Source organism: Platalea leucorodia, assembly GCF_965183815.1.
Source record: "Platalea leucorodia genome assembly, chromosome: Z".
NCBI lineage: Eukaryota > Metazoa > Chordata > Aves > Pelecaniformes > Threskiornithidae > Platalea > Platalea leucorodia.
Genome location: NC_138858.1, coordinates 32391372 through 32416371, shown reverse-complemented (window position 1 = coordinate 32416371; position 25000 = coordinate 32391372). Strand labels below are relative to the sequence as shown.

Genomic DNA, 25000 nt, shown 5'->3' with positions numbered 1-25000 from the left:
CATACAGGTATAGCATTATGCAATAGCAGAATCGCAAAATGCAGAGCAAAGGAAGTGGTTGGTTTCTTTCATGGATATTCAGTTGACAGCCATCAATATATAAGCAACTTTGAGTAATAAAATCTTCAGGAAGAAATAACTGTGTTTTATATACCTAGCTTATGTTTAACAGGTGATCACACACACTAGGTAAAGAAAGATGTTATTGAGAAGGATAAAAAAAATAGGTCTTTAGGTGTGATCAGTACACAGTGCTCCCTAAGTTTGAATTTCAAGCAGCTGGACAAATATAGCAAGCCAAGAAGGAGATCACCTATGAGATCCCCGTTTTACCAATTCTACTACTATTCTCACAGTTACAATGGAAAATCCAATTTACTGCACATACATAGGCATTATCTATGAACATGTAAGTACATCTAGTTCCATTATCAAAACTAAGTAATATTTAAAACTTTAAAATGTTGTGATGCTGATTTAAGAATTCAAACATTTTTGGCATAGCCATTTTACGCTCAGATTTTGCTGCACTGTGGAAAAAATTTTAGAAATTAAACTACTCAAAAATTATGTAGCTCGCTACCCAAATGAACTACATGGACAGTAATCATTCCTTTCAGTAGCTTTAGGTTATGCATCTTCTTCCTTTTGCTTAGATATAATGTTCACTTGAACTTTAAAGTTTTCTCTCTTTTCTTTCAAACAATAATGATTAAGGTCAAAAATATTTAGCCATTAGCTGCTTTGCTTACAAAGCGCACTACAGTTCAAGATTCCATATTGAGAGATGGCTCAATCCCTGCTTTCCAATCTTCAATTTATAAAAGAAAAAAAAAATAAAAGTGAGAAATTCAGTTTGCAATATCAACCCTCCTTTCCTACAGATGAGATATATTGAAAGTTTACCAAGTCTAGTCCATAATCCCAGTGACTGCTTGCTAACCATTTCATCATGCTCAACTTGACAAGAATCTTGATCTTAATTTTTCTCTTTTAAAGTAATCTGTTAGCAAGGGATAAATATCTAATATATTTCCCTTATTTCTATGCTGCTTACCTGCTCTTGTAATCTCTATGCTTTCATTTTTTTCCACTTATTTTGAAAATCACTATGAAACAGGGCTGAGTCATATAAATTTGGCAATACGTGAACAAATGTTTGTAATTTAGTAGGAGCTGTCTGGGATGGCACAAAACTCTGAATTATAAAAATGGTCAGCAAGTACTCCTCTGACACCTGCTTGCATGCAAGTCACAATTACTCAACAAACAAGGAATGAAAGCCTTTAAAAATAATAGCTGCAAATACCACACCGTGAATAATCATTCGCAGTGTTTATTGCTGCTTCGAAGTAACACATCAGGGATCCTTTCAACCTTCCTATATTCTTCAGTGTTGTCACCCAAACTGGCTGAAATATAGCTCCCAAAATACTAAACTACAATAACTGAAAAAAAGTGTGGTAAGTTTGTGTCATTCAGTTAGAGTAAAACAATACAGTAATGCAGTAGCAAAAAACCTGCTGGCTGTCTTATCTCTTCTGCTGTCATTAGCATTGGAAACAATCATTTAAGTAAAACAAGCATCCATTTATGAGTAGTCATATATATTCTCTCTAATAAAAAAATCCGCACTGGTATATTCAAGAGATTTTTTTATATATGTACATATGTTTTAATAAAATCTACAATACTGCTGAAGAGCAGGAATCAAAAAGATATATAATATATATGGAATAAATTCTGTGCTGCATATTTATGTTAAAATGTATAAAAACAACTGAGCTCTTAAATAGCTTTTTGTGCATTTTTCCAGTCAACAGCAAATCTGTGAAAGTGCTAGCTAGTGACCAAAGCCCTTCTGCCTTTTACAAATGCAGAATCTCATTTCTCTGAGATGAAGAAAAAGAGCTACAAATCCTGAAGACAGAAGCTTGAAGTACCTTTGTATAAATGAGTTTATGATAGTAGGTTATGTCATAATGAAGGGATTTAAAACAGAATGGAAAGTTAGGACATCTCAAATCACTAACCTGATCAGAGGCGGGGAAAAAAAAAAATCTTGAAATTAAATGGTAGAAGCATGGAAATTAGACAACAGTTACCATAAACTCTCTGGAGCAAAAATTCTATATTCTCACCACAGAAAAAAAAGAAGTTACTGAGATCAAAAAATGACTCTGGATCATTCAGACATTCAATCTCTGTGCAAAAAGAACAGATGAGTCAAATCTTTCTAGCTTCACATATTCTGTTAAGTCTCCAAAAGAAATACAAAGAATAGTGTAAATATATATAAAATAGTTCCACCTCTGAGTTGGACAAATGCTTGTATCAACGGAATTTGATTTTCTTAAGCTTCCCTTCTTCTAAAAGCCTGCATATGTATAGGAATAACTGCATATGTATAGGAATGTGTGTGTGCATGTACATATATATGCATATAAAAGCAACGCAACTAAGTACGTGTGTGCTTACATGTGGAAAAATGAACACTCAAAGTAAAACTAAGGGATAGCAGATCTTTTCTGTGACACTTTCGGTAAACTTTTAGCTCATACAAGCATAAAGTTTTACATGAACTTAACAAGGCACATCCAGCAGAGAGTTGCAAATTTTCAATTTCTATTTAAAAGCTATCCAATTTCTGCTCCTACAATGAGATAATTTCTACCATGATTAGTTAAAGAAGTAGATGGGATTATTTCAAACAGAAAATTCTGAAGGGTAAAAGAGACTTGCCTGATAGTTATCTCAAAGGCAACTTTCACAGTGACCACAGTATTTTTCAGATAGATGGGGTGTTTTAAAACTATGAAGCTGAACTGAAAAATGCACATTTTAGACAGCTCTGACTAGGATAAACCTACACTACAAGTTGCGTTATAGCAGCAAAATTAATTAGCCAGCAAATAGATTTCAGTTATAAAAAGAAAATAACTCTCACAAGAGAGAGTAATACTTTTCCACGATGATCTAAAAGCAAAAGGCTCCCAATCAAAGGACAATATAAGTCGAGGCTTATTACTCAAAAGAGATCTGGAAGTTCTCCAAAATCACGTAAGTGCTGCCTAGCTGCAAGACTCTAGTTCCTCTGTCAATAAGGAATTGATATTTAATATTGCAGAAGAAAACCAAAAAGCTATAGACCAGATGGCTAGCTGAGTATCATACAGAATCAGGAAATATGAATAATTCTATTTGTTCCACTCCCTCCAGCCATCATTTCTATGGCTAACATGTTGCCTTAACATTGAAAGATAAGGTAGACAGCTACAATTCTATTAAAGGGATGACAAACATAAGACACCATGCAAAAGACTAAAGGTTCATGTGTATTAATTCTTCTGCAGGATAAGAAGGTCTTTAGAACAAATATTCTATTTGCAATGGCTTCTTTATTTACAGCCCTGTTGTGTTACACTTGCACAAGAATTCATCTACTACTACTGCTCTGGTGTCCAAAAAAGCAGAGGAATATCTAATTTTTCAAACCCAGTTTAGAATATTTTCCACAGCCTCTACTTGCGTTCACATACCCTTATATCCGCCCAGTTTCACAAAGTTAAATTTTACGCAATATGAAGTTAACATATTCATTACTCACTTAATGAACTTCACACCAATCTATGTGTGATTTTGTTATGGCACCTTTGGACACCCCACCTTCTCTGCTTAAAAAAGACAGTAACACGGGCTGTCCATCGACAGAACTTTCTGTCATACAGTGTCACTCTGTAACATATAGGCTACTGGAGAAACTGGAAGATGATGCAGGCTGCAGTGCCATCATTACGATGTTGACATCGCTTTATGACTTATATTTGTCAGACTCGGACAGTGTAGTCTCTCAGCTTGCCAAGTGCCCTGCTGTGATAAGGTGCAAGGAATAAGTAAGCTGCTTAAGTTCAGAGCTGACAAGACAGATGTAATGCTTGCTGGTAATGAAAACAACGTACAGCCATTCCTGAAGACCACACAGTTAAACATACTGGATGTGCCTAGCAGATGATCTCACACCACTATGTATATAGCAGAAAATATGCCACTCCTCCAGAGACAAAATGTTGTTCTCTGTCGTTTGGGGTAATTTAAGACACTCATCTATAGTTCACGCTGTGGCTATCTAAGAGAGCATACCTTCTTCTGATAACAATGGGATGCAAAACAAAACAGTAGGATCAAATAAATGACTGTCAAAAGAGCCACACTGTAAACAAAGGCAAGATAAACCACTACTGTTGAAAAGAATGTGCCATTTTTCTGGTAATAAAATTTATCTAAAACAGATACCTCATCCTTTTTCTTGGAAACTGCATATACAGAAAGCTCACAAAGAGCTACATCAGCTCATGGAAAAAGGTAACCCCTGGCAGCAGTTCAGCAATCATTCTTTGCTCTTTAAAATGAACATTAACTTGAGTTACTTCAAATGCCAGAATCTGCTGCTCAACACAACTTATTACTTTCTTCAGCAGCTCCTTACAAATATTATTTCAAATAGCAGTTAGCTTCCTAAAGGAAAACTAGTATCTGTTCACGTAAACAGGTTCTCAAGCTTATAACCTGAACTGGACCTTTTTCACTTCAGGAAACAGCTCTGACAATAATATTCCAAGCATCGCCACAGCAATGCCTTGTGGCACAGAACTTTAAACATGAAAATGACAGGAAAGAAGTGGCTTAAAGTACTAAAAATCTAAACATAACCTCTGAAAGCTAAACATTCTCACTGGACTGAGTTTCCAACTATTACCAATTATGTCCAAATAATTAATTTAGCAATTACTCATCATTCTATCCTTAAAAAACACCCAATCCATAAAACAGGATGTAGCATAAGTAACAAGCAGGAGGAGCTGGAAGCGACTGCACAGCTGGAAAGCTATGATCTAATCGCTATCACTGAAACTTGGTGGGACAAATCACATGACTGGAGCGCTGCAATCAATGGCTATAAACTGTTCAGGAGGGACAGGCAAGGAAGGAGGGGTGGAGGGGTCGCGCTCTATGTAAAAAAACTGATTGACTGCACAGAGCTGTCTTTGAACAGGTTAAGACCTTAGAGGTAAAAATCAGGGGCCAAGCCAACAAAGGAAACCTCATGGTTGGCACTTACTATCCACCACCCAATCGAGAACCCTGTTGACAAAGTGTTCTTACTTCAACTACAGGAAGCATCATGCTCACAGGCTCTGATCCAGCTGTGGGACTTCAGTCACCCTTACATCTGCTGGAAAAGCAGCACAGCAAGCTGTAAGCAGTCCAGGAGACTCTTGGAGAACATCAAGGTTAATTTCTTAATCAAGGTGATTGACAGCCCAGCCAGAGGAGAAGCGTTACTGGACCTGTTGCTTACCAAGACAGGTGAACTAATTACAGAGGGAAAGATTGGTGGTAGCCTGGTCTGCAATGATAATGCCCTGGTGAAAATCAGTCTGGAGGGATATGGGCCAGGTGAAAAGTCAAGACCTTGAATTTCAGGAAGTGAACTTTCAGTTGTTCAGCGAATTACAGGATGGGACCCCCTGGGAAACTGCCCTCAGGGGTAAAGGAGCAGAAGAGAGCTGGCAGATCTTTAAGGACATTTTTCTTAGAGCCCAAGAGCTCTGGATTCCCATGTGTGAGCAATTAGGCAAGGAGTGCAGAACACCAGCATTGCTGAGTAAGGACCTCCTGATCAAATTACAGCATAAGAAAGAAATGTACAGACAGTGCAACCAAGGACATGTATCATGGGAAGAATATAGGGGCACTGCATGGATGTGTAGGGATAGGATGAGGAAAGCTAAGGCACAGTTGGGGCCCAGTTTGGCAAGGGATGCAAAGAATAATAAAGATTGTCTTCTACAGGTATGTTGGTGAGAAAAGGAAGATTAAAGAAAATGTACCCTCCCCCCCTATAAATGAGACAGAACTAGTGACAACATACACAGAGATGGCTGAGGCATTCAACAACTATTTTTGCCTCAGTTTTCACTGGTAATCACTCTTCCCACATCTCTCAAGTCCCTGAACTTCAAGGCAGGCACTGGGGGAATGAACTCCCTCCCACTGTAAGAGAAGATCAGGTTTGAGACCATCCAAGGAACACGAAGATAGGCAAGTCCCTGGGACCCAATGAGATGCATCCCAGAGTCCTGAGGGAATTGGCTGATGTAGTTGCCAAGCCACTCTCCATCATATTTGAAAAGTCATGGCAGTCAGGGATAGTCCCCGGTGACTAGAAAAAGGGAAACATTGCACTCATTTTTAAAAAGGGTACAAAGGAGGACCCTGGCAATTACCGACGTGTCAACCTCACCTTAGTGCCCAGTGAGATCAGAGAACAGAGACTCCTGGAAGTTATGTTGAAACATATGGAAGACAGGGAGGTGATTAAAGACAGACAACATGGCTTCAGCAAGGGCAAATCATGTCTGACTAATCAAGTGGCCTTCACTAACACTGGACTGACTGCATCAGTGGACAAGGGAAGAACTACGGATGTCACCTACCTGGACTTCTGTAAGGCCTTTGATACGCTCCCCCACAACCTTCTTGCTGCTAAATTGTAGAGATATGGGTTTGATGGATGGTCTATTAGATGGATAAGGAACTGGTTGGATGCCACATCCATAGTGAGTTACAGTCAATGGCGCAATGTCCAAGTGGAAACTAGTAGTGTCCCTCAAGGGTCCATACTGGGACCAGTACTACTTAATATCTTCTTCCATGGCACAGATAGTGGGATTGAGTGGACCCTCAACAAGTTTGCAGATGACACCAAGCTGAATGGTGCAGCTGATATGCTAGAGAGAAGGGATGCCATCCAGAGGCACCTGGACAAGCTTGAGAAGCAGGCCTATGTGAACCTCATGAAGTTCAACAAGGCCAAGTGGAAGGTCCTGCACCTGGGTAGGGGTATCGATATAGACTGGGGGATGAACAGATTGAGAGCAGCCCTGCAGAGAAGGACTTGAGGTAGTGGTGGATAAAAAATTGGGCACAAGCCAGCAATGTGTGCTTGCAGCCCAGAAAACCAATCATATTCTGGGCTGTATAAAAAACAGCAGCATGGCCAGCAGGTCGAGGAAGGGAATTCTCCCCCTCTACTCCACTCTCGTAAGAGTACTCCCAGCTGGAGTATTGCATCCAGCTCTGGGGTCCCCACCACAAGAAAGACATGGACCTGTTATAGCGGGTCTAAGACAAAAATTATCGGAGGGATGAAACATCTCTTCTATGAAGAACGGCTGCAAGGGTTGAGGTTGTTCAGCCTGCAGAAGAGAAGGCTCCAGGGAGACCTTTCAATACTTAAAGGGGGCTTATAAGAAACACAGGGAAAGACTTTTTACCAGGGCCTGTAGGGACAGGACAAGGAGCAACAGTTTTAAATGGAAAGAGGGTAGATTTAGACTGGATATAAGAAAGACTTTTTTTACAATGAGCATGGTATGATACTGGAACAGGTTACCCAGAGAAGTTGTGGATGCCTCATGGCTGGTGTTCAAGGCCAGGCTGGACAGGGCTTTGAGCAACCTCATCTATTGAAAGATGTCCCTGCCTATGGCAGGGGGTTGGACTAGATGATCTTTAAAGGTCCTGTCCAACTCAAACCATTCTATGATTCTAGAGGACCTAAAACAGTGGCGACTTTAAAGGAATAAAAGTATAATGGAGTGATATATAAGCACCCACTGATGTTGGTGAGGAGTGCTGGTTTTTTAAAATATATGTAATGTGTATATACTCAATAGCACAGCAAAATTTATTCAAAACTGCCTAAGACTTATGGATAATAAAAAGGTACATTTCTAGAAGATTGAACAATACATCTTTATGGTCTCGTAAATCAAACTGGTAATAATTGCAGTGATGCTCCAGTTTAAAATAGCTTACCCTGGACACAGAATGATACAAGATTATGGAAGAAATTTTTTCTCTTTTACATTTAAATTTAAAAATACCTTGATTTGATGTGTATTCAATCACTGTAAAAACAACACAAGCAACAACAAAACCAAAACCAATAAAACTGCCTCTATACCTTATGCATGTGGTGGTCAGAGGTAAGCTTTCCTGGATTATACCATCTCCAAATTCTTTTCTTACAGATACAATCCTGGTGTCAATTTTCTGTCTCCCAGTTTTCTAAAACATTACTTAAATTCTGCATACACTCAACACATTTAATCCTTGCTAGTTACTACATTTACATTAGCAGACATGTTTCTGTCCCTTTTCTAGCTGTTTTAATTCTCACACTTTTATTTTTCCCTTACATATGATGTATCATTTTCTAAATAAAATGCCTTTCTACAGAAGATTTTTATATGCAATTAAAATAAAAAATTAAGGTTCAGAAAATCCACAGTCGAAATGTTAATTCATAAATAAATCCAGTGTCCACCAGCACCCATCATTAGTATTCCTGGGGACATAAAGTAACTCTTAACAACTTCATAGAACATTGTATTTTCAAAATCTTACACAGATATTAGGCAATATTTTTCTCAGCAACATAGTGACACCAGTATTGACAAACAGAAAGGTAAACTAAGGCATAAAGTGACTTATCAAATATTACAGTGTATGCAAAGTTCAGATGAATAACTGTAGAAGGAGATCCTGATAGGGTCTGCTACTTTATTGGTCCAATTAGAAGATCTTTGAAATGAATACCAGTAAAAAAATTAAGCTTTGATATGAAATACAATCACAAGCCCTTTTGCTCTTTTGGGTAAAAAGTATTATTGTCCCCAAATACTCAAATAATATTTTAAAGTGGGCTCTGATCTTTCAAGCATGTAAGCACTTCTAAAAGCTTTATAGGAGATTTAAATAAACATAAGCCAAAATAAAAGTAAATAAATCCAGCAATTTTATATTTTTTTTAAATTTAGAATGTTATAAAAATAATTTTTTTTACTGATACAAAGTAAAACCATTTAGATAACTCATAATCCTCATGTTATTCAGTTGCTACTTTGCTCTCATCAAATTATTAGAGCTCAGAGAGTTACTCCATGCTTGACAATGTAGAATATTATCTATGAAATGAAATGATTCTTCACTGTCAACCTTACTGTTCAGTTCAAACCTCAGTATTTAATTTAGCTCTTCAATGACATTCACCTCTGGACATATACTTGTTTAACTTATGAGTTACCTTTCTCATACACTTGTTGCATTACTGTCCATTTCTGTGTGGACACAAAAAAAACCACAGACATGACCTCTCCTGTACACAAATACATATTGTATAGACAGAGATGAACTTCAAAACATGGACCTGACTCTATCAGACCTACACATTTTTTATGGACTATTAATCATCCAGATCTTTAAAACTTTTGAAGGATTCTTATAGGAAAAATCCATTTTCTTGCACATAAAGTCCCCTCTGCAAGTAAAAAAAAAATCAGAGGACTAGTTAACATTTTAAACACTCTGCTTTCATTCTTACAGACATGTCCATGTCTTCAGACATTATCTATAGTCACGCATGTCTAACATTTTCCATATTTTTCATAAAACTTAATAGTATGGTACCACTGCAAGATACAAATTTGACAGTTTGCAATAGGATCTGCTCATTGTAGCAAATTATTCTGACAGTAAGTACTATACAGCCAGCAGCGTACATTCTTCTAACATACTTATTAAAAATCTTATGAACGCTGTGACTAAAGCATGTACACTAAATTATATTTTGTACATGATTGCAATGAGTCACTACATTTTTAATGAATTATATATTGCAGTAATCAACTATTGCATCATTTTTAGTTTAACTTTTTTTAAAATCAAAAAGTGTGCCATTTAAAGCTATTTCATTAACAGTTTTAAAACAATTTGGAAATGCTTTAAAATATGTCTTGAGGTTTCTGTCTATTTTGCTCCCATTGCCTGTGAATGTGTGCAATGAGTTAGTTAATGCGTGAATTTATGTATGGTATAATGATTCTGCTCAATTGTCCTTCCAGCAATATTTTTGGAAACGTTGAGAAGTAATCAATACCTCTTTGTATTACCAGAAATGCATAGCAACACTAGTATACATCACTGCAAGTGTTTCTTTACTCTTTAAGAAACACAGCTGCAATAGTTCTGCTACCCCACTGTAGTTTACCAAATGAATTTCATTACAAATTAAAACACAGAAGATGAGCAGTGTCCCCAAAAGTCTTTAATCCTTTTTTAGGTTGCATACATCATTAAAATAGAATGGCAGGCCGAAGAATATTTGCTTGTTCTTTTAAAAGCTTATACACATTTTCGCTTTGATTCCATTCTTCAGTGGCATACCACAGAGAAACCTCTGTATTTTCAGAATTGATGTACCTTTCAAAACTATAATCTTTGGCTTTCAAGCTCACTATTATTTGCCTTCAGGTGCAAATTTTCAAGTGTATAGGCTTCTAAAAAGAACTTTACGTCTTCAGCCAGATACTGAAAGGCTTGTAGATCAGTCATCATCACAGTGTAAATTTCTTTTCAAAATAATGTTCCTCACTCAGAGTACACTTGTGCTTATACTCGGTTCACTTGTCAAATACAAATTTGAGGTCATCAAAAGCTTCAGGGCAACTTCAGCTATTCCAAAACTCATTTTCTACCTCTATTTTGTTGGAGAAATAGGATTTCAAATGTAAAAATAATAGGAAACTCTACAGATAAAGAAACAAAGGCATCTTATGTGCATATTTCAGTACAGCATTGCAGTGACTGCCTATAAGGACAAAGTCAATCCAATACCCAAGCATTTTAAAACACCGAAAATATCAAAAGCATATAATGTATTTTGCTATTGAGTTGATAACTATTCTATTCAAAACATGATTTTAGAGTTGCCATCTTAAAAATATAGGTTTAGGAACAGATGCTAATGATTCTATTTAGATGTTTCTTTTGTAACACATGAAACATTTAAACGCTCTCATTTACAATGCCTACTGTTCATTATAAGTCACATGTCTGACAAGGGTAAATGACACTAGGCTCAATACTCCTGTTGGCTTGGATTCCTTGGCCATATAATAGTAAGTGCTTATATTTAATTCTATTTTTAAGTCCTATGTTTTATTAAAATAGAATGACAGACAAGAGAGTACTTATTCTTCCTTTTAAAGGCTTTTTAAAGGCTGAGTTTGAGAGGTTTGAGAGGTCAGTCTGATTTTTTCATCTCCACAGACTTTTTCATGCAGCTATAGTTCATACTTATAATGAGAGCTGAGTAATTAGCATTCTTTTGAAAGCAGAGTCTATCTAGGTACTTGGGGAAAAGCTTTTCCCTTCCCAAAGTAAAATGGAGTTTTATCATTGACTTTGACACATGCAGGAATCCACAGCCCGTTTTCTACGACACAAAGCCTCATACATATAAGTAGTCAAGCAAAACAGGTTTTCAAAAGCAGGAGTTTACACCCAAGCTTCCCTTGGAGACTTAAGGACAAATGAAACAAGGCAAAAATAAAATAAATAAATTAAATAAATAAAGATAAACTCAGCTAGAAACTTAAGCTTTCTCTGCTTTGGGTAAACTGTTAGATGCTGTTAAGCTGTGTCGGGATGGAAGCTGACACCACACTCACTCATGGCATAAACTCTCCTCCAAATCACACACTCGTTCGAAATTGTCACCAGCTGAAACTCTGCATATACTTTTAGACAAGTTTCGTTTGGTCCCCCTCCATACCATCACTTCTCACCAACTTTGCCTCCCTTTTATCTGCTCCTAACATTTGCACTGTGATTAAACAGTATTTAAGTTAGCATTTGTGTATTTCCTGTCTTTTCATGCTTGCTCGTATGTCTGCTGTTAAACTTGGAGACCCCTGGAACAGAGACCATCTGAACTAAGTGTCTGTAAAGCAGCTAGCATACTGTAGTTTATGTAAAATATTGTTTTAAAATGTGTGATATGGTAAGGTATATCCCTCCAGACATTTAATTTTAGAACCTGTGCATAAACATCTGAATTCAACATATTTGTTTTGTAGCTTGATAATCACAAATTGTCATTCCATATAGCTATTGGAACTCAAAGTGTCTGATGGATGTGACCATCCAGGCTGAGTCTAAAATGAAGGAAGAAAGCCTGACCCTCTGAAAAAACAGACCAGGACAATCTCTTTTTCCCATTCATGTAAGTTTCAAAAAAAGAGAAAAAGTATAGTCACAGAGAGGTAAAGTAGAGAAACTACAGATTATAGTGTCTTTGTGGGATACTCTCTACACTGAGGTTGCCTGGGAGGCCTTTTGCTTTCACATGAAAAGTCAACCAGAGTCCATCGACGTCATGGGTGTACACCCCTCAAAGCTAAGTGATGATACAACCTGTTTTATTTCAACACAGAATGTATCACATTCTTTTCTTTCATGTTCCCCTATGAAAGACAAAGCACCAAAATCTTCTATTAGTATTGATTTAGACTGTTTTCATCCACTAGCATTAAGGAATAATTTTTGAGATAATTAATTTTTAATGAACATTTCATTGTCATGTAAATGGCACGTAACTCATTAAAAAAAGCTAGGGAAATATGAAAACATTTTCTATAAAAAACCACTAACTTGCAAACATGAAACAGTTGCATAGAACAATTTTAAAGTTATAAGCTACTGTAAGCATAATACAAATATTGATTTTTACTCTGGAAGAAATTATATATGCTGAATATTTAATAATGGAAAGATTGACAGGAAACACACTGATTCCAACCCAAAATGTCTAGTGAATTAAAACTATTTAACTGCAATCAGTATACATACTAGCTAAGCAATAAAAAACAGCCTACCAATATGTTTATGTTTGCACAGATGTTATTTGTCAAAAATAAAACATTGACTTTTTATTTCCTTTGATATTCCTTTGTAGATGCTACACTAAAGAAAATGTCAGCTCAGCCTCTACAGATCTCTGCAAACTGTAGATGTTCTGCTTATTTGGGTTTCTTACTATTTCAGAGAGAGAGACACGTGAAGGGGGGAAAGAGGAAAGAAGGAGGGGAGGGAGAAAGAGAGAGAAGAGGATAGAAAGAGAAATGTTTAAAACGACTAGAACTATTTGCTCCTATATTGTAAGATCTAGTTCTGGTATGGCTGCATGCTAGAATGTAATCTATCCTTTTATATTTGTTTTCTGTTGTTTTCTGCTCATTTAAAAAGATCCAAAAAAACACATCCCAAATTTTGTAAAGGAGAGATGGCATAGTAGGACAGCCCACATTTATTAGCTATCCCAAGCTTTAACATAAAGAGCATTATAAAGATAGGCAAAAAATGTATTTTTAAAAAATTTATTGCTTATGAAGGCTCAATATCAACAAACAATGTATAAAACTTGCCTTTGCTTATACAATGAACACTCTCTGGCTTTGAATGATGGAGAGTGATGAACAAAGATAGCCTTAACCTAACAAATAGGATAGCTGTGAAGCAGGAATTGGCTGCTGAAGAGCAGTATTGGCAATCCCTACAATTTCAAAGGGGAAAACTGGTCCGAATCAATTGCTCACAGATTCCCAGAGCTAACGTCAAAGTGTGAATCACTCAGTATGCTTTTACAGAAGTTAACAGCAAGACAGATGGTATCAGCTGTCTACTCTGAAGTACAGAGTATACGATAATGGAGAAGAATGAAAGACAAGAATGGAAGTGGGGCCAAGTGGGGAGAAGAAGGGACAGGAATTCCTAGAGAAAGAAACAGAATTAATTTGGATATAATTCCTGGGGTTCCTCAGTGGTAAAGAACCCAATGTCAGTGGGTATGAGAGCATAATTGTTATTTTGTAGCATCAACAGTCAGGAAATGAACACAAACATAAGGATCACATTTGATAGGAGCATGATGTGGCATATATTCAGAAGGTTATTGACAGCAACCTCTTTAGAGAAGCAGGAACCCCATGTTTCCTACAGGAAACAAGAGAAATAATTTATAAAAAGTATCTAATACACAGGCTTTAGAGAAAATATAAAGTATCCATGCAATTCCATCTAATATGTTTTTTTTAAAGTTTTTTTTTTTTTTTTAAATACAGAATACTACAATGTTATTCAGGACACTTAGCTAGGGTATTCACTGTGAAACAGAGCAGAGTAAAACCATCAGATACAGCAACTTATTTGCAACAAAAGCCAAAATTTAGAAGCAGACAGACTGCTGGTGGTTTTAGAGCCGATTTTTCTCTCTGCTCCTTTACCCAAGGAGCAGTCTTTTATTGGTCTACTGACATTAAATCATTACAGAGCCTTTTGAAATGGTCAAACTGCCTACTTCCCTTAAATTAGTACAAGCCTAGCTATTTCATTATAAATTCAATGTCAGAAACTAAGTCTTGGAAAACTAAGATTTAATGAGCCAAGCCAGGATTATAGTGCTTCCTTCCCTCACAGTAAGGCTGTCCACTACCTGCAGCAATATTACTTTTACGGCTGTTATAAAGTACCCTGCCTCTCATTTTTATTGTATTCAGCTGAGTTCCTTCATCACAACATTCATTCCACTGAAATACACAAACCCTTTTACTTTAAAAAACAGTGTTAAAGAAAGCAAGCACTATATTTCTAAACATTCAGGGACTCACAGGAGACCAAAAGGGTATATACAGCTTAATACCATCTGTAGTGCTTCAATGTCATTTTACATTGAAGGAAGCTTCAACAACTGAAAAAGCACTAAGGCTATAAGCAATCTTCTACCAACTTAAGGAAAGAATAGAAGAAAAAGCTCTCAGTTATAAATAACTGATTAACATAATTGCTTCATGTTCAGCAGAAATGACCTAGGAATTGTAAATCATGTAACTTCACAAAGTTTGGCTCCATACCTTCATAATCAATAACTTAAAATTAATTCAATCCTTCTCCAAAAGGCTCCTGTTACTCTTATACAGTTCAAGTCATGGACAGCCCAGAGAAGGAATTTCAACATCTGTTAAATTAAAAATTTCTGTGTTTTCAATGCCTGGATTAATAATCTCCAACCAGACGTCTCTGTGACTATTTAAGATCTTCAAAAAATAAGAATGAACATATTAAATTAATTCTCAGTGCTTCTACTGGTTTTATTTTCAGATTGGGAAGAAAATTTTTTATAAGAAGTTATATATACTCTTCAGAAATGTGTTTTACATTATTTTTAAAAGGACATGTGAAAAAAAAATTTAAAATTTTGAACAAAAATTTAGAATGGATTACCATTTCAAGGACAGGCTATCAATTTAAACCACTCAAAGGTGTATCTCCACATTTAGAAATACAGCTAGAAAACACAAAAAATAGTCAATGGAATGAAATGAAATTAAACAAAATTAAATTAAATGAAAATGAAATGAAAAGATTAATAGTTCAAAATGAGCAAGTACAAGGTCAGGTAGACCAAGAACGACTTTGGAAATAGTATGGGGCAGATCCAGAAAACTGATGGTATCTCTTCCCTAAGATTTTGAATGGGCCGCTAATCACTTTCTTTCTATCGGATGACATCACAGTGATGCACACACTGACAAACTAAATAATTCTCATGTAACACAGCAAGGAAAATATTCTTATGTTGCACTTATGCATATCTTCTGCTTGTGTACATCAACCTTCTTGAATGACACTGTTATTCTAGATGTAACACAGGGTGCAACTGTTAGTAGCTGATATGCTTTTATTTATGTTTTCCACCAGCTTTTGAAATTCCTCAGGAAACAGGGTTTTTTTCATCCAATATAACGTGTGAACTGTTTTGTGCACAGTTTTCAACTTCCAGATGGTAGAGATACCACGTAACAAACAGATCATACATCATTTTACCTTCATACATAGTTACTTGAGGCAAAAATACATTAAAAAAAGTACATTCACAAACATGTACTGTGTGATTTTTCCCAGTCTGTTTGGATTTCAACACTTTCATCACCAACAGAGTTCCAAAACTGAAACTTTCGCATTGAATACTGGTCAAATTCATTATTCTTCTTTTGGGGGAGGGCAGGTTCGAACTTCTTTTAATAAAATACCAAAGGCTGTTAATAGTATTAATGAATTGCCATTATATGTCAAAAAGCCATCTTGATAAAACCCTGGTTATTTATTCCTTACCTTAAACATAGTTTACTGTTCTGTACCTGGCAATAATCATCACAATTCAGACTTTTAATACATTTCAAATATTCGAACACCTTAATAGCAAAGAATATACGAAGCATATATGAATGTAGTACTCACCAATTTTAATCTTTGCAAAGGTATTCTGCTAGTGTCTATCGGTGTACGTTCTGCGACATTACCAAATCTGACTTCTGGTATGGCAATTGCACATATTACATGTGCCCACCTGTGAAAAGTGGCAAGTCAAGAATACCACCAAAAAACCCCATAGAAATACAAGTGTTTAAGATGTTTCATTACTTGCTGTGTGGGTTTTTTTTGTTTTGTTTTGTTTTTGTTTTTTAAAGACAACTATCTCTAGATACTTCCTTATTAGAATTTTCTAAGCATCTTTGAAGTATATTTAACAAACCTTACAACAATACCACTTTGCGGTAGTGGTACTGCAACACTTTTTTAAGCATCTTTCACATTCAATTTATTAAGTGCTATCCAGGTGCATATGTAAAGACCATGCTATTTGATTCATGTGCAATTTAGCACCTACAGTATTCTGAATTAACATTACTCAGACTTGAGTAACTATTCTTAGGCAACACACATGATCACAATCAGTCATACATCTATCAAAGCATAAATCGAAGCATACTATCAAGACCTTCTGTTTACAGACACAAAGGCATAGAAGCAGCAAACTGATCAGGTTATCATTGTAATGGCCAACATGAACTCTGTCTCCTTCAGCAGTGAAAGTACCTGTCAAGTGCCTAGCACCAGTGCTACATTTAAGACTTCGGTGCAACTTTAGGAAGCTTACCAGATCATAGAATCATAGAATCACAGAATACCAGGTTGGAAGGAACCTCAAGGATCATCTGGTCCAACCTTTCTAGCACAATCTAGACGAGATGGCCCAGCACCATGTCCAGCTGAGTCTTAAATGTGTTCAGCATAGGGGAGTCAACCACTTCCCTGGGGAGATTATTCCAATGATTGCCTGTTCTCATTGTGAAAGATTTACCTCTCGTGTCCAATCGGAATCTCCCTGGGAGTAACTTGTACCCATTACCCCTTGTCCTCACCATGTGACTCCTTGTGAAAAGGGAGTCTCCATCTTCTTTGTAGCTCCCCTTTAAGTACTGGTACATGGTGATGAGATCACCTCTAAGCCTCCTTTTCTCAAGGCTGAACAAACCCGGCTCTCTCAGCCTATCCCCATACGGCAGGCTTCCCAGACCCTTGATCATCTTGGTGGCCCTTCTCTGGACCCCCTCCAGCCTGTCCACATCTTTTTTGCATAACGGGGACCAGAACTGTACACAGTATTCCAGGTGTGGCCTGACAAGCGCTGAGTAGAGAGGGGTAATGGCTTCTTTATCTCTGCTGGTGATGCCCTTTTTGATGCAACCCGGCATCCTATTGGCCTTCTTGGCCGCAGCAGCACACTGTTCACTCACGTTGAGCTTCCTGTCCACCAGGACCCCCAGGTCCCTTTCCATGGAGCTGCTCTCTAGCCAGGTGGATCCCAGTCTGAGCTGCACTCCCGGATTATGTTTTCCCAGGTGCAAGACCTTACACTTGTCTTTGTTAAACTTCATGAGGTTCTTGTTAAGCCCACTCTTCCAGCCTATCCAGATCTTCCTGCAGGGTGGCTCTCCTTTCCAGAGTGTCTGCTTTCCCACTCAGTTTGGTGTCATCTGCAAACTTCATCAGGCTACACTTGATCCCGTTATCCAGATCGCTTATGAAGATATTGAATAGTGTTGGGCCCAATATCCATCCCTGGGGGACCCTACTTGTGACGGGTTGCCAAGTTTGAAAAAGAGCCATTTACCACCACCCTTTGGGTGCAGCCCATGAGCCAATTCCTCACCCACTGCACAGACCACTTGTCCAGACCATAATGCATCAGTTTCTCCAGGAGGAGGCCGTGAGGAACCATATCGAAGGCCTTGGAAAAGTCCAAGTAGACGTCGGCTGCTCGCCCCATGTCAGCCAAGCAGGTCACTTTATCATAGAAGGCCACCAGATTTGTCAGGCACAATCTGCCCTTGGTGAAGCCGTGTTGGCTTTTCCCAATCACATGCTTCATTTGACTCCTGATGGCCCCCAGGGAGGATCTGTTCCATAACTTTCCCAGGGATTAAGACTGATGGGCCTATAATTATCTTGTAGATAGGGGTAACATTTGCCTTCCTCCAGTCCTCTGGGACATTCCCCGATCTCCACAACTTCTCGAAGATTATGGAGAGTGGCCCCGCAATGACATCAGCCAGCTCTCTCAACATCCTCAGGTGGATGGCATCAGGGCCCATCGATTTGTAAGGGTCAAGCTCCTGTAAAAATTCACATACTAACTCCTTCACTGATGGTGGGTCTATGTATGGATCCTCCGGGATTTTCATTCCCAACATCTGGGATCCAACAGTGTTGGTAAAGACAGAGGTGAAGAAGGTGTTGAGAACCTCTGCCTTTTCAGCATTGTTGGTGACTGATTCACCTCTACTGTTTAACAGTGGGCCTATGTTTTCCTTCTGTTTCTGCTTTCAATTGACATACCGGAAGAACCCTTTCTTGTTATTTTTGATGTCTCTGGCCACTTGAGCTTTGGCCTTTCTAACTGCACCTCTGCACACTCTGCACACATCTATTGTGATCACTACAGCCAAGGTTGTTACTGACCAAGATATTACAAAGCAGGTTTTCTTGGTTTGTGAATAGCAAGTCCAGCATTGCCTCCTTCCTGGTGGTGTGTGCTTCCTGTACTCATCAGAAAGCACTGCTATATCCTCCAAATGCTCATTCAATACCTAAATCTCAAAAGAAGAAAGGCTAAATAAAACTAGAAAAAGTCTGAAATTAGTATTGGAAGTGCATATTATATGAAGTAAAAGAGAAGCTAATGACATTTTTATGTCTCAGCCTTCTGAGACTACTTCTAAAATCTTTTTGGGGTAGACAACTAGTAAATCTGAAGAAAGGGAAACATTTCCATTCCTTGACTCATACTTGCCTTATTCCCTGACATTCACTGTACACCTTGTCTCATTACCCCATTCACTCTTTTTTGTGAGCCCTGAATGCTTGCCTCAGTCCACTTTCTCTAGATCTCCAGAGACACACATTACATGAGCATCTTAGCAGATTAACACGAAGTGGGGCTAAAAGAGATAGAGGGTGATGCACCAGAACAGAAATCATTTCTCTTTCCTCACTAGGCTGGTGTTAGTCAATAACTGATCTTTGACAAAAATATCTGGAAAAGTATAATATGACACACAGGGACTAAACAAACTCCTGTTATGTGACATTGAAGTTGTATTGGCCAAAGTGTGAAATAAAAGCCGTATGTAAAGATGACATATCAATTAGCAAGTTATACAGTTCAGCCCAAATAAAAGCAGATAAAGTTTGTAGATCTATCATTTTATTATGGTAACAGTTTTGTTTATGTTCTAACTTACCGAAAAAAGTCTTGCTTTGAGACTTTTTCTTTTTAACTTTTAATACAACCCTTTTTCTTTTCATTGCTGCCTGCCCACCTGCAAAACTACACTGTCTTATCATCTAAGCTTTATGGGACAGAAATGCTATAAATAAAATGCCTCTTCAATAAATCTTCACCCAAACATTCATACTCTGACATCTCTCAACCTAATAGGACTCAAAACAATTGCTGTGTTCTGCTGAAAAGGAGGAATCTCAGTTCTCCTATACGGCAAATCTCCCCCCATGTTTGATTCATCAGCTTTTAAATCTAAGTAATGCTCATCCTATATCTCTAATCAGTATGTGAGAGGGAAAGAAGGAAGGAAAGGAATGCACACGTTGGATTTTACATGTGTTGGAGAAAAAGGGCATAATTGGAACATACTCTTCCAAAAACTCTCAAGAGTTTAGAATTGCAGCTAATGCTGAAAGAAAGATGAAAAACTCAACAATGTGTAGTAACTGTCGGGTGGTATGGAAACAGGAAAACAAAGAGTTGAACTACTTTTACAGAATTCTTATTTCATAAATTCGTAACAGAAACCTACAGAGGGATATAATACAAAACCAAAGACTTTAGCTATAGTTATGCAAAGGAAGTCACTTTCTGCAAACCTCTGTGGATTTTTTTCTATTAATAAATCTTTTGAAACATTTCGAAAACATTTTAATTGATCTACAAAAAAGACATACACATTTTCAAAGATGCAACATGCAATCTATCAGCAGCAAATATCAAAAGGGCATGATAAATTCTACTGAGATTACACTTTTGTTTGTTTTTTTTTTTTAGTGAGAAAAGCAAGCAGCAAATTTAGGGGAGTTTAAAACAGAACTAAAAAGCAGCTGAGAATTTTCATGTGTTGATCAAAACCTCCATTAAAATGGTTACAATATTAATGCATTCCAAAGGTAAGATCTCGCCTGTGAGGTTCACATAAAACCTTCTCCTAACTGAACAATTTACAAGGGTCATGCAACTAATTGCAAATCACTGATAAATAAATTCTTGCCTGGTAAGTGGAAAAGAATGTCGCAGCTAGATCATCTCTTACCACTGCATTCCAAAGGGTTAAAGAAAGAGATCTACATGATATTGCTAAGTTACTAAAATAATTTAATTAATTATGAGAAGATTTAAAATGCATAAAGACCATTCCACTCTTGGGCTTGAAAAAATATTAAGCGGCAATGTTTTCCATTTTATCTGTTAGGGTTACTTGCTATAGTGTTCTGTCATCCAAACACAGAGAAAAATACTGATGCTGTCAATAGCATGATGTCAGCAACAATGCTATTTTTGACAGTGTATGATAGAAGTGTATTTAAAAAAAACACTGCAAAATCTCAACTTATTTCAATATGATTCAAATTAATCAATTAAAAATACTGTTTCTAGAAGTTCAAAGGTATTGTATTAAACTCTGTAATCACAAATTTGCAGGACCAAAGAAGAAAATACACCACTGTTTGATAAGACTTGCCCATGCAAACAATGACAAATGAGCTCTCATTTGCTTTCTTTACACAAAGGCCAGCAGAATAAAATTTGGAAGAAGTAAGTGTGAGCAAACACTAAACTAAATGTACATTTTAGCATCTAACTATTTCACAAAATGCCAGGGGCACATTTCAATAGAAGTAATTTTAATTCTGCAATGATTCAGCTTAAAGGGACACTGTCAATAATCAGGTTTATGAATGCTTTGTACATGGGAATGGCTTGGGAATAAAGTTTAAAACAAACACATACAATCCTGAAGTATATATCACTTACTTTTTGTCAGTAGTTTGCTTTAATGCACCACCTCTCAAATTGCAGAGACAACATTCCTAAAAATAAAAATAAAAATAGTGTAGAAAAAAGTGAGTTTTATTGACTGGTTACAAATCAGTTTTATTTAGTTGATCTTAAGGATATGTAAATTGCTAATGTAATTAATTACTGGGTTACGAACTGCCACTTATAAGCATGGCATTTCCTTACAGGAAAAATACAAGAATATAGTAATGAAAAGAGAAACTCAAATGAGCTAAAAAAAAAAAAAATTTTAAGTATTATTCATAAACACAGTGACAGAATCACTTTGAAAGTGATACTAAATAAAAAGGCATTTAATCAGTACTACCATAGAAAGGCTGGAATTGCCATACAGATTACTAAGGTAAAACAAAGTAAAATGACACATTAGTTCAACAGAAGTTACTGAGAAACTGACTCACAAGCCATTGATCCAACTCAAATACTTTGAAAACCTGCTTCTTCCTGACAGTTCTCAAATTTATAAATCTAGGGAATATGGGGCAGGTTATCCTTTCCCCCCCCCCCCCCCCCTCTTTTCTCCTCATAAGTTCCCTTTGCTGCAGTACACCTTCACTGCCTTAATCTCCAGTACCACTCCGTCTGCTTTCAGGGCACTCAGCAAAGTATATTTCAGTGGTTCCCAGATAATATGCCAAACAGGACTTTTCCTACCTTTACTTAAAATTGTGCCTTTGAACACATACACAGGCTTTTCTACCTTCCAGCTGTCATGGTTTAACCCCAGTCGGCAACCAAGCACCACACAGCTGCTTGCTCACCCTCCCCCCACAGTGGGATAGGAGAGAGAATTCGGAAAATAAATACAGACAGTTTAATAGGACAGCAGAGGAAGAGGAAATAATAATAATAATAATATGATGATGATGATCATGATGATAAAATCATAGAATCATAGAATCGTTAAGGTTGGAAAAGACCCTTAAGATCATCAAGTCCAACCGTTAACCTATCACTGCCAAGTCCACCACTAAACCATGTCCTCGAGCACCATGTCTATCCATCTTTTAAATACCTCCAGGGATGGAGACCCAACGACTTCCCTGGGCAGCCTGTTCCAATGCTTGACCACCCTCTCAGTGAAGAAGTTTTTTCTAATATCCAGCCTAAACTTCTCCTGGCACAGCTTGAGGCCATTTCCTCTCATCGTATCACTCGTTACTAGGGAGAAGAGACCAACCCGCACCTCGCTACAACCTCCTTTCAGGTAGTTGTAGACAACAAGAAGGTCTCCCCTCAGCCTCCTCTTCTCCAGTCTAAACAACCCCAGCTCCCTCAGCCGCTCCTCATAAGACTTGTGCTCCAGACCCTTCACCAACTTCGTTGCCCTCCTCTGGACACGCTCCAGCACCTCGATGTCCTTCTTGTAGTGAGGGGCCCAAAACTGAACACAGTACTCCAGGTGCGGCCTCACCAGTGCCAAGTACAGGGGCACTATCACCGCTGGGCACGCTATTCTTGATACAGGCCAGGATGCCATTGGCCCTCTTGGCCACCTGAGCACACTGCTGGCTCATGTTCAGGCGGCTGTCAACCAACACCCCCAGGTCCTTTTCTGCCAGGCAGCTCTCCAGCCACTCCTTCCCCCAGCCTGTAGCATTGCATGGGGTTGTTGTGACCCAAGTGCAGGAGCCGGCACTGAGCCTTGTTGAATCTCATACAGTTGGCCCCAGCCCAACGATCCAGCCGGTCCAGGTCCCTCTGCAAGGCCTTCCTACCCTCCAGCAGATCGACACTTCCACCCAACTTGGTGTCATCTGCAAACTCACTGAGGGTGCACTCAATCCCCTCGTCCAGATCATCAATGAAGATGTTGAACAGGACCAGCCCCAACACTGAGCCCTGGGGAACACCACTCGTGACCGGCCGCCAACTGGATTTGACTCCACTCACCATCACTCTCTGGGCTCGGCCATCCAGCCAGTTTTTAACCCAGCACAGAGTGCACCCATCCAAGCTGTGAGCAGCCAGCTTCTCCAGGAGAATGCTGTGGGACACTGTGTCAAAGGCCTTACTAAAGTCCAAGTAGACAACATCCACAGCCTTCCCCTCATCCACTAAGCGGGTCACCTTGTCATAGAAGGAGACCAGGGTAGTGAAACAGGACCTCCCTTTCATAAACACATGCTGGCTGGGCCTGATCCCTCGGTTGTCCCGCACTTGCTGCATAATGGCACTCAAGATGACCTGCTCCATGACCTTCCCCGGCACCGAGGTCAGGCTGACAGGCCTGCAGTTCCCGGGATCCTCCTTCCGACCCTTCTTGTAGAGGGGCGTCACGTTTGCTAGTTGCCAGTCATCTGGGACCTCCCCGGCTGACCAGGACTGCTGATAAATAATGGAGAGTGGCTTGGCAAGCTCCTCTGCCAGCTCCCTCAGTATCCTCGGGTGGATCCCATCTGGGCCCATGGACTTGTGCGCATCCAGGTGGAGGAGCAGGTCAGTGACTGCCACCTTTTCAACAGCTGGGACTTCACCCTGCGTCCTATCTCCGTCTCCCAGCTCAGGGGCCTGAAAAACCCGAGGATGGCTAGCTTGACTATTAAAGACTGAGGCAAAGAAGGCATTAAGTACCTCAGCCTTCTCCTCATCCTTCGTGGCAAGGTTACCTTCTGCATCCAACAAAGGAGAGAGATTCTCCCTGGCCCTCCTTTTGTCACTAACATATTTATAAAAACTTTTTTTGTTGTCTCTTTAATGGTGGTGGCCAGTTTAAGTTCCAGCTGCGCCTTCGCCTTTCTGATCTCCCTGCATATCCTCACAACATCCTTGTAGTCCCCCTGAGTCACCTGCCCCTTCTTCCAAAGGCAGTAAGCTCTCCTTTTTTCCTGAGTTCTAGCCAAAGCTCCCTGTTCATCCAGGCCAGTCTTCTCCCCCGCCTGCTCGACTTGCGGCACATGGGGATGGCCTGCTCCTGCGCCTTTGAGATTTCCTCCTTGAATAACGTCCAGCCTTCCTGGACTCCTTTGCCCTTCAGGACTGCTTCCCAAGGGACTCTGTTAACCAGACTCCTGAACAGCCCAAAGTCCGCCCTTCTAAAGTTCAGGGTAGTGGTCTTGCTGACCCCCTTCCTTACCTCTCCTAGAATTGAAAACTCTTATCATTTTATGGTCGCTGAGCCCAAGACAGCCTCTGACCACCACATCACCCACCAGGCCTTCTCTGTTCGTGAACAGCAGGTCCAGCGGGGCACCTTCCCTGGTTGGCTCGCTTACCAGCTGCGTCAGGAAGTTATCTCCCACACACTCCAGGAACCTCCGAGACTGCCTCCTCTCTGCTGTGTTGTATTTCCAGCAGATATCTGGTAAGTTGAAGTCTCCCACGAGAACAACAGCTAGGGATTGTGAGACTTCAGCCAACCGCTTGTAGAATACTTCATCTGTTTCCTCGTCCTGGTTGGGTGGTCTGTAACAGACTCCCACCACGATGTCTGCCTTGTTAGCCTTCCCCCTGATCTTTACCCATAACCACTCAACCTTATCATTACTGTCATTAAGCTCTAGACAGTTAAAGCAATCCCTAACATACAGGGCTACCCCTCCCCCTCTCTTTCCTAGCCTGTCCCTTCTAAAGAGCTTGTAGCCATCCATTGCAGCACTCCAG

The 25000-nt window shown here is 38.9% G+C and overlaps 1 protein-coding gene across 1 annotated transcript in view; it reads right to left on the bottom strand.

Moving 5' to 3' along the window:
* KDM4C (lysine demethylase 4C) overlaps positions 1–25000 on the bottom strand; it is a gene marked incomplete at its 3' end in the record, with an annotated part of 291227 nt that overhangs the window by 62948 nt on the left and 203279 nt on the right. The window contains exons 16-17 of the mRNA XM_082335703.1: positions 21353–21408; positions 16204–16312 (exon numbers count right to left, since the gene is read on the bottom strand). Coding sequence (XP_082191829.1) covers positions 16204–16312; positions 21353–21408 — 165 coding nt within the window. The remainder of the gene's footprint in view (positions 1–16203; positions 16313–21352; positions 21409–25000) is intronic.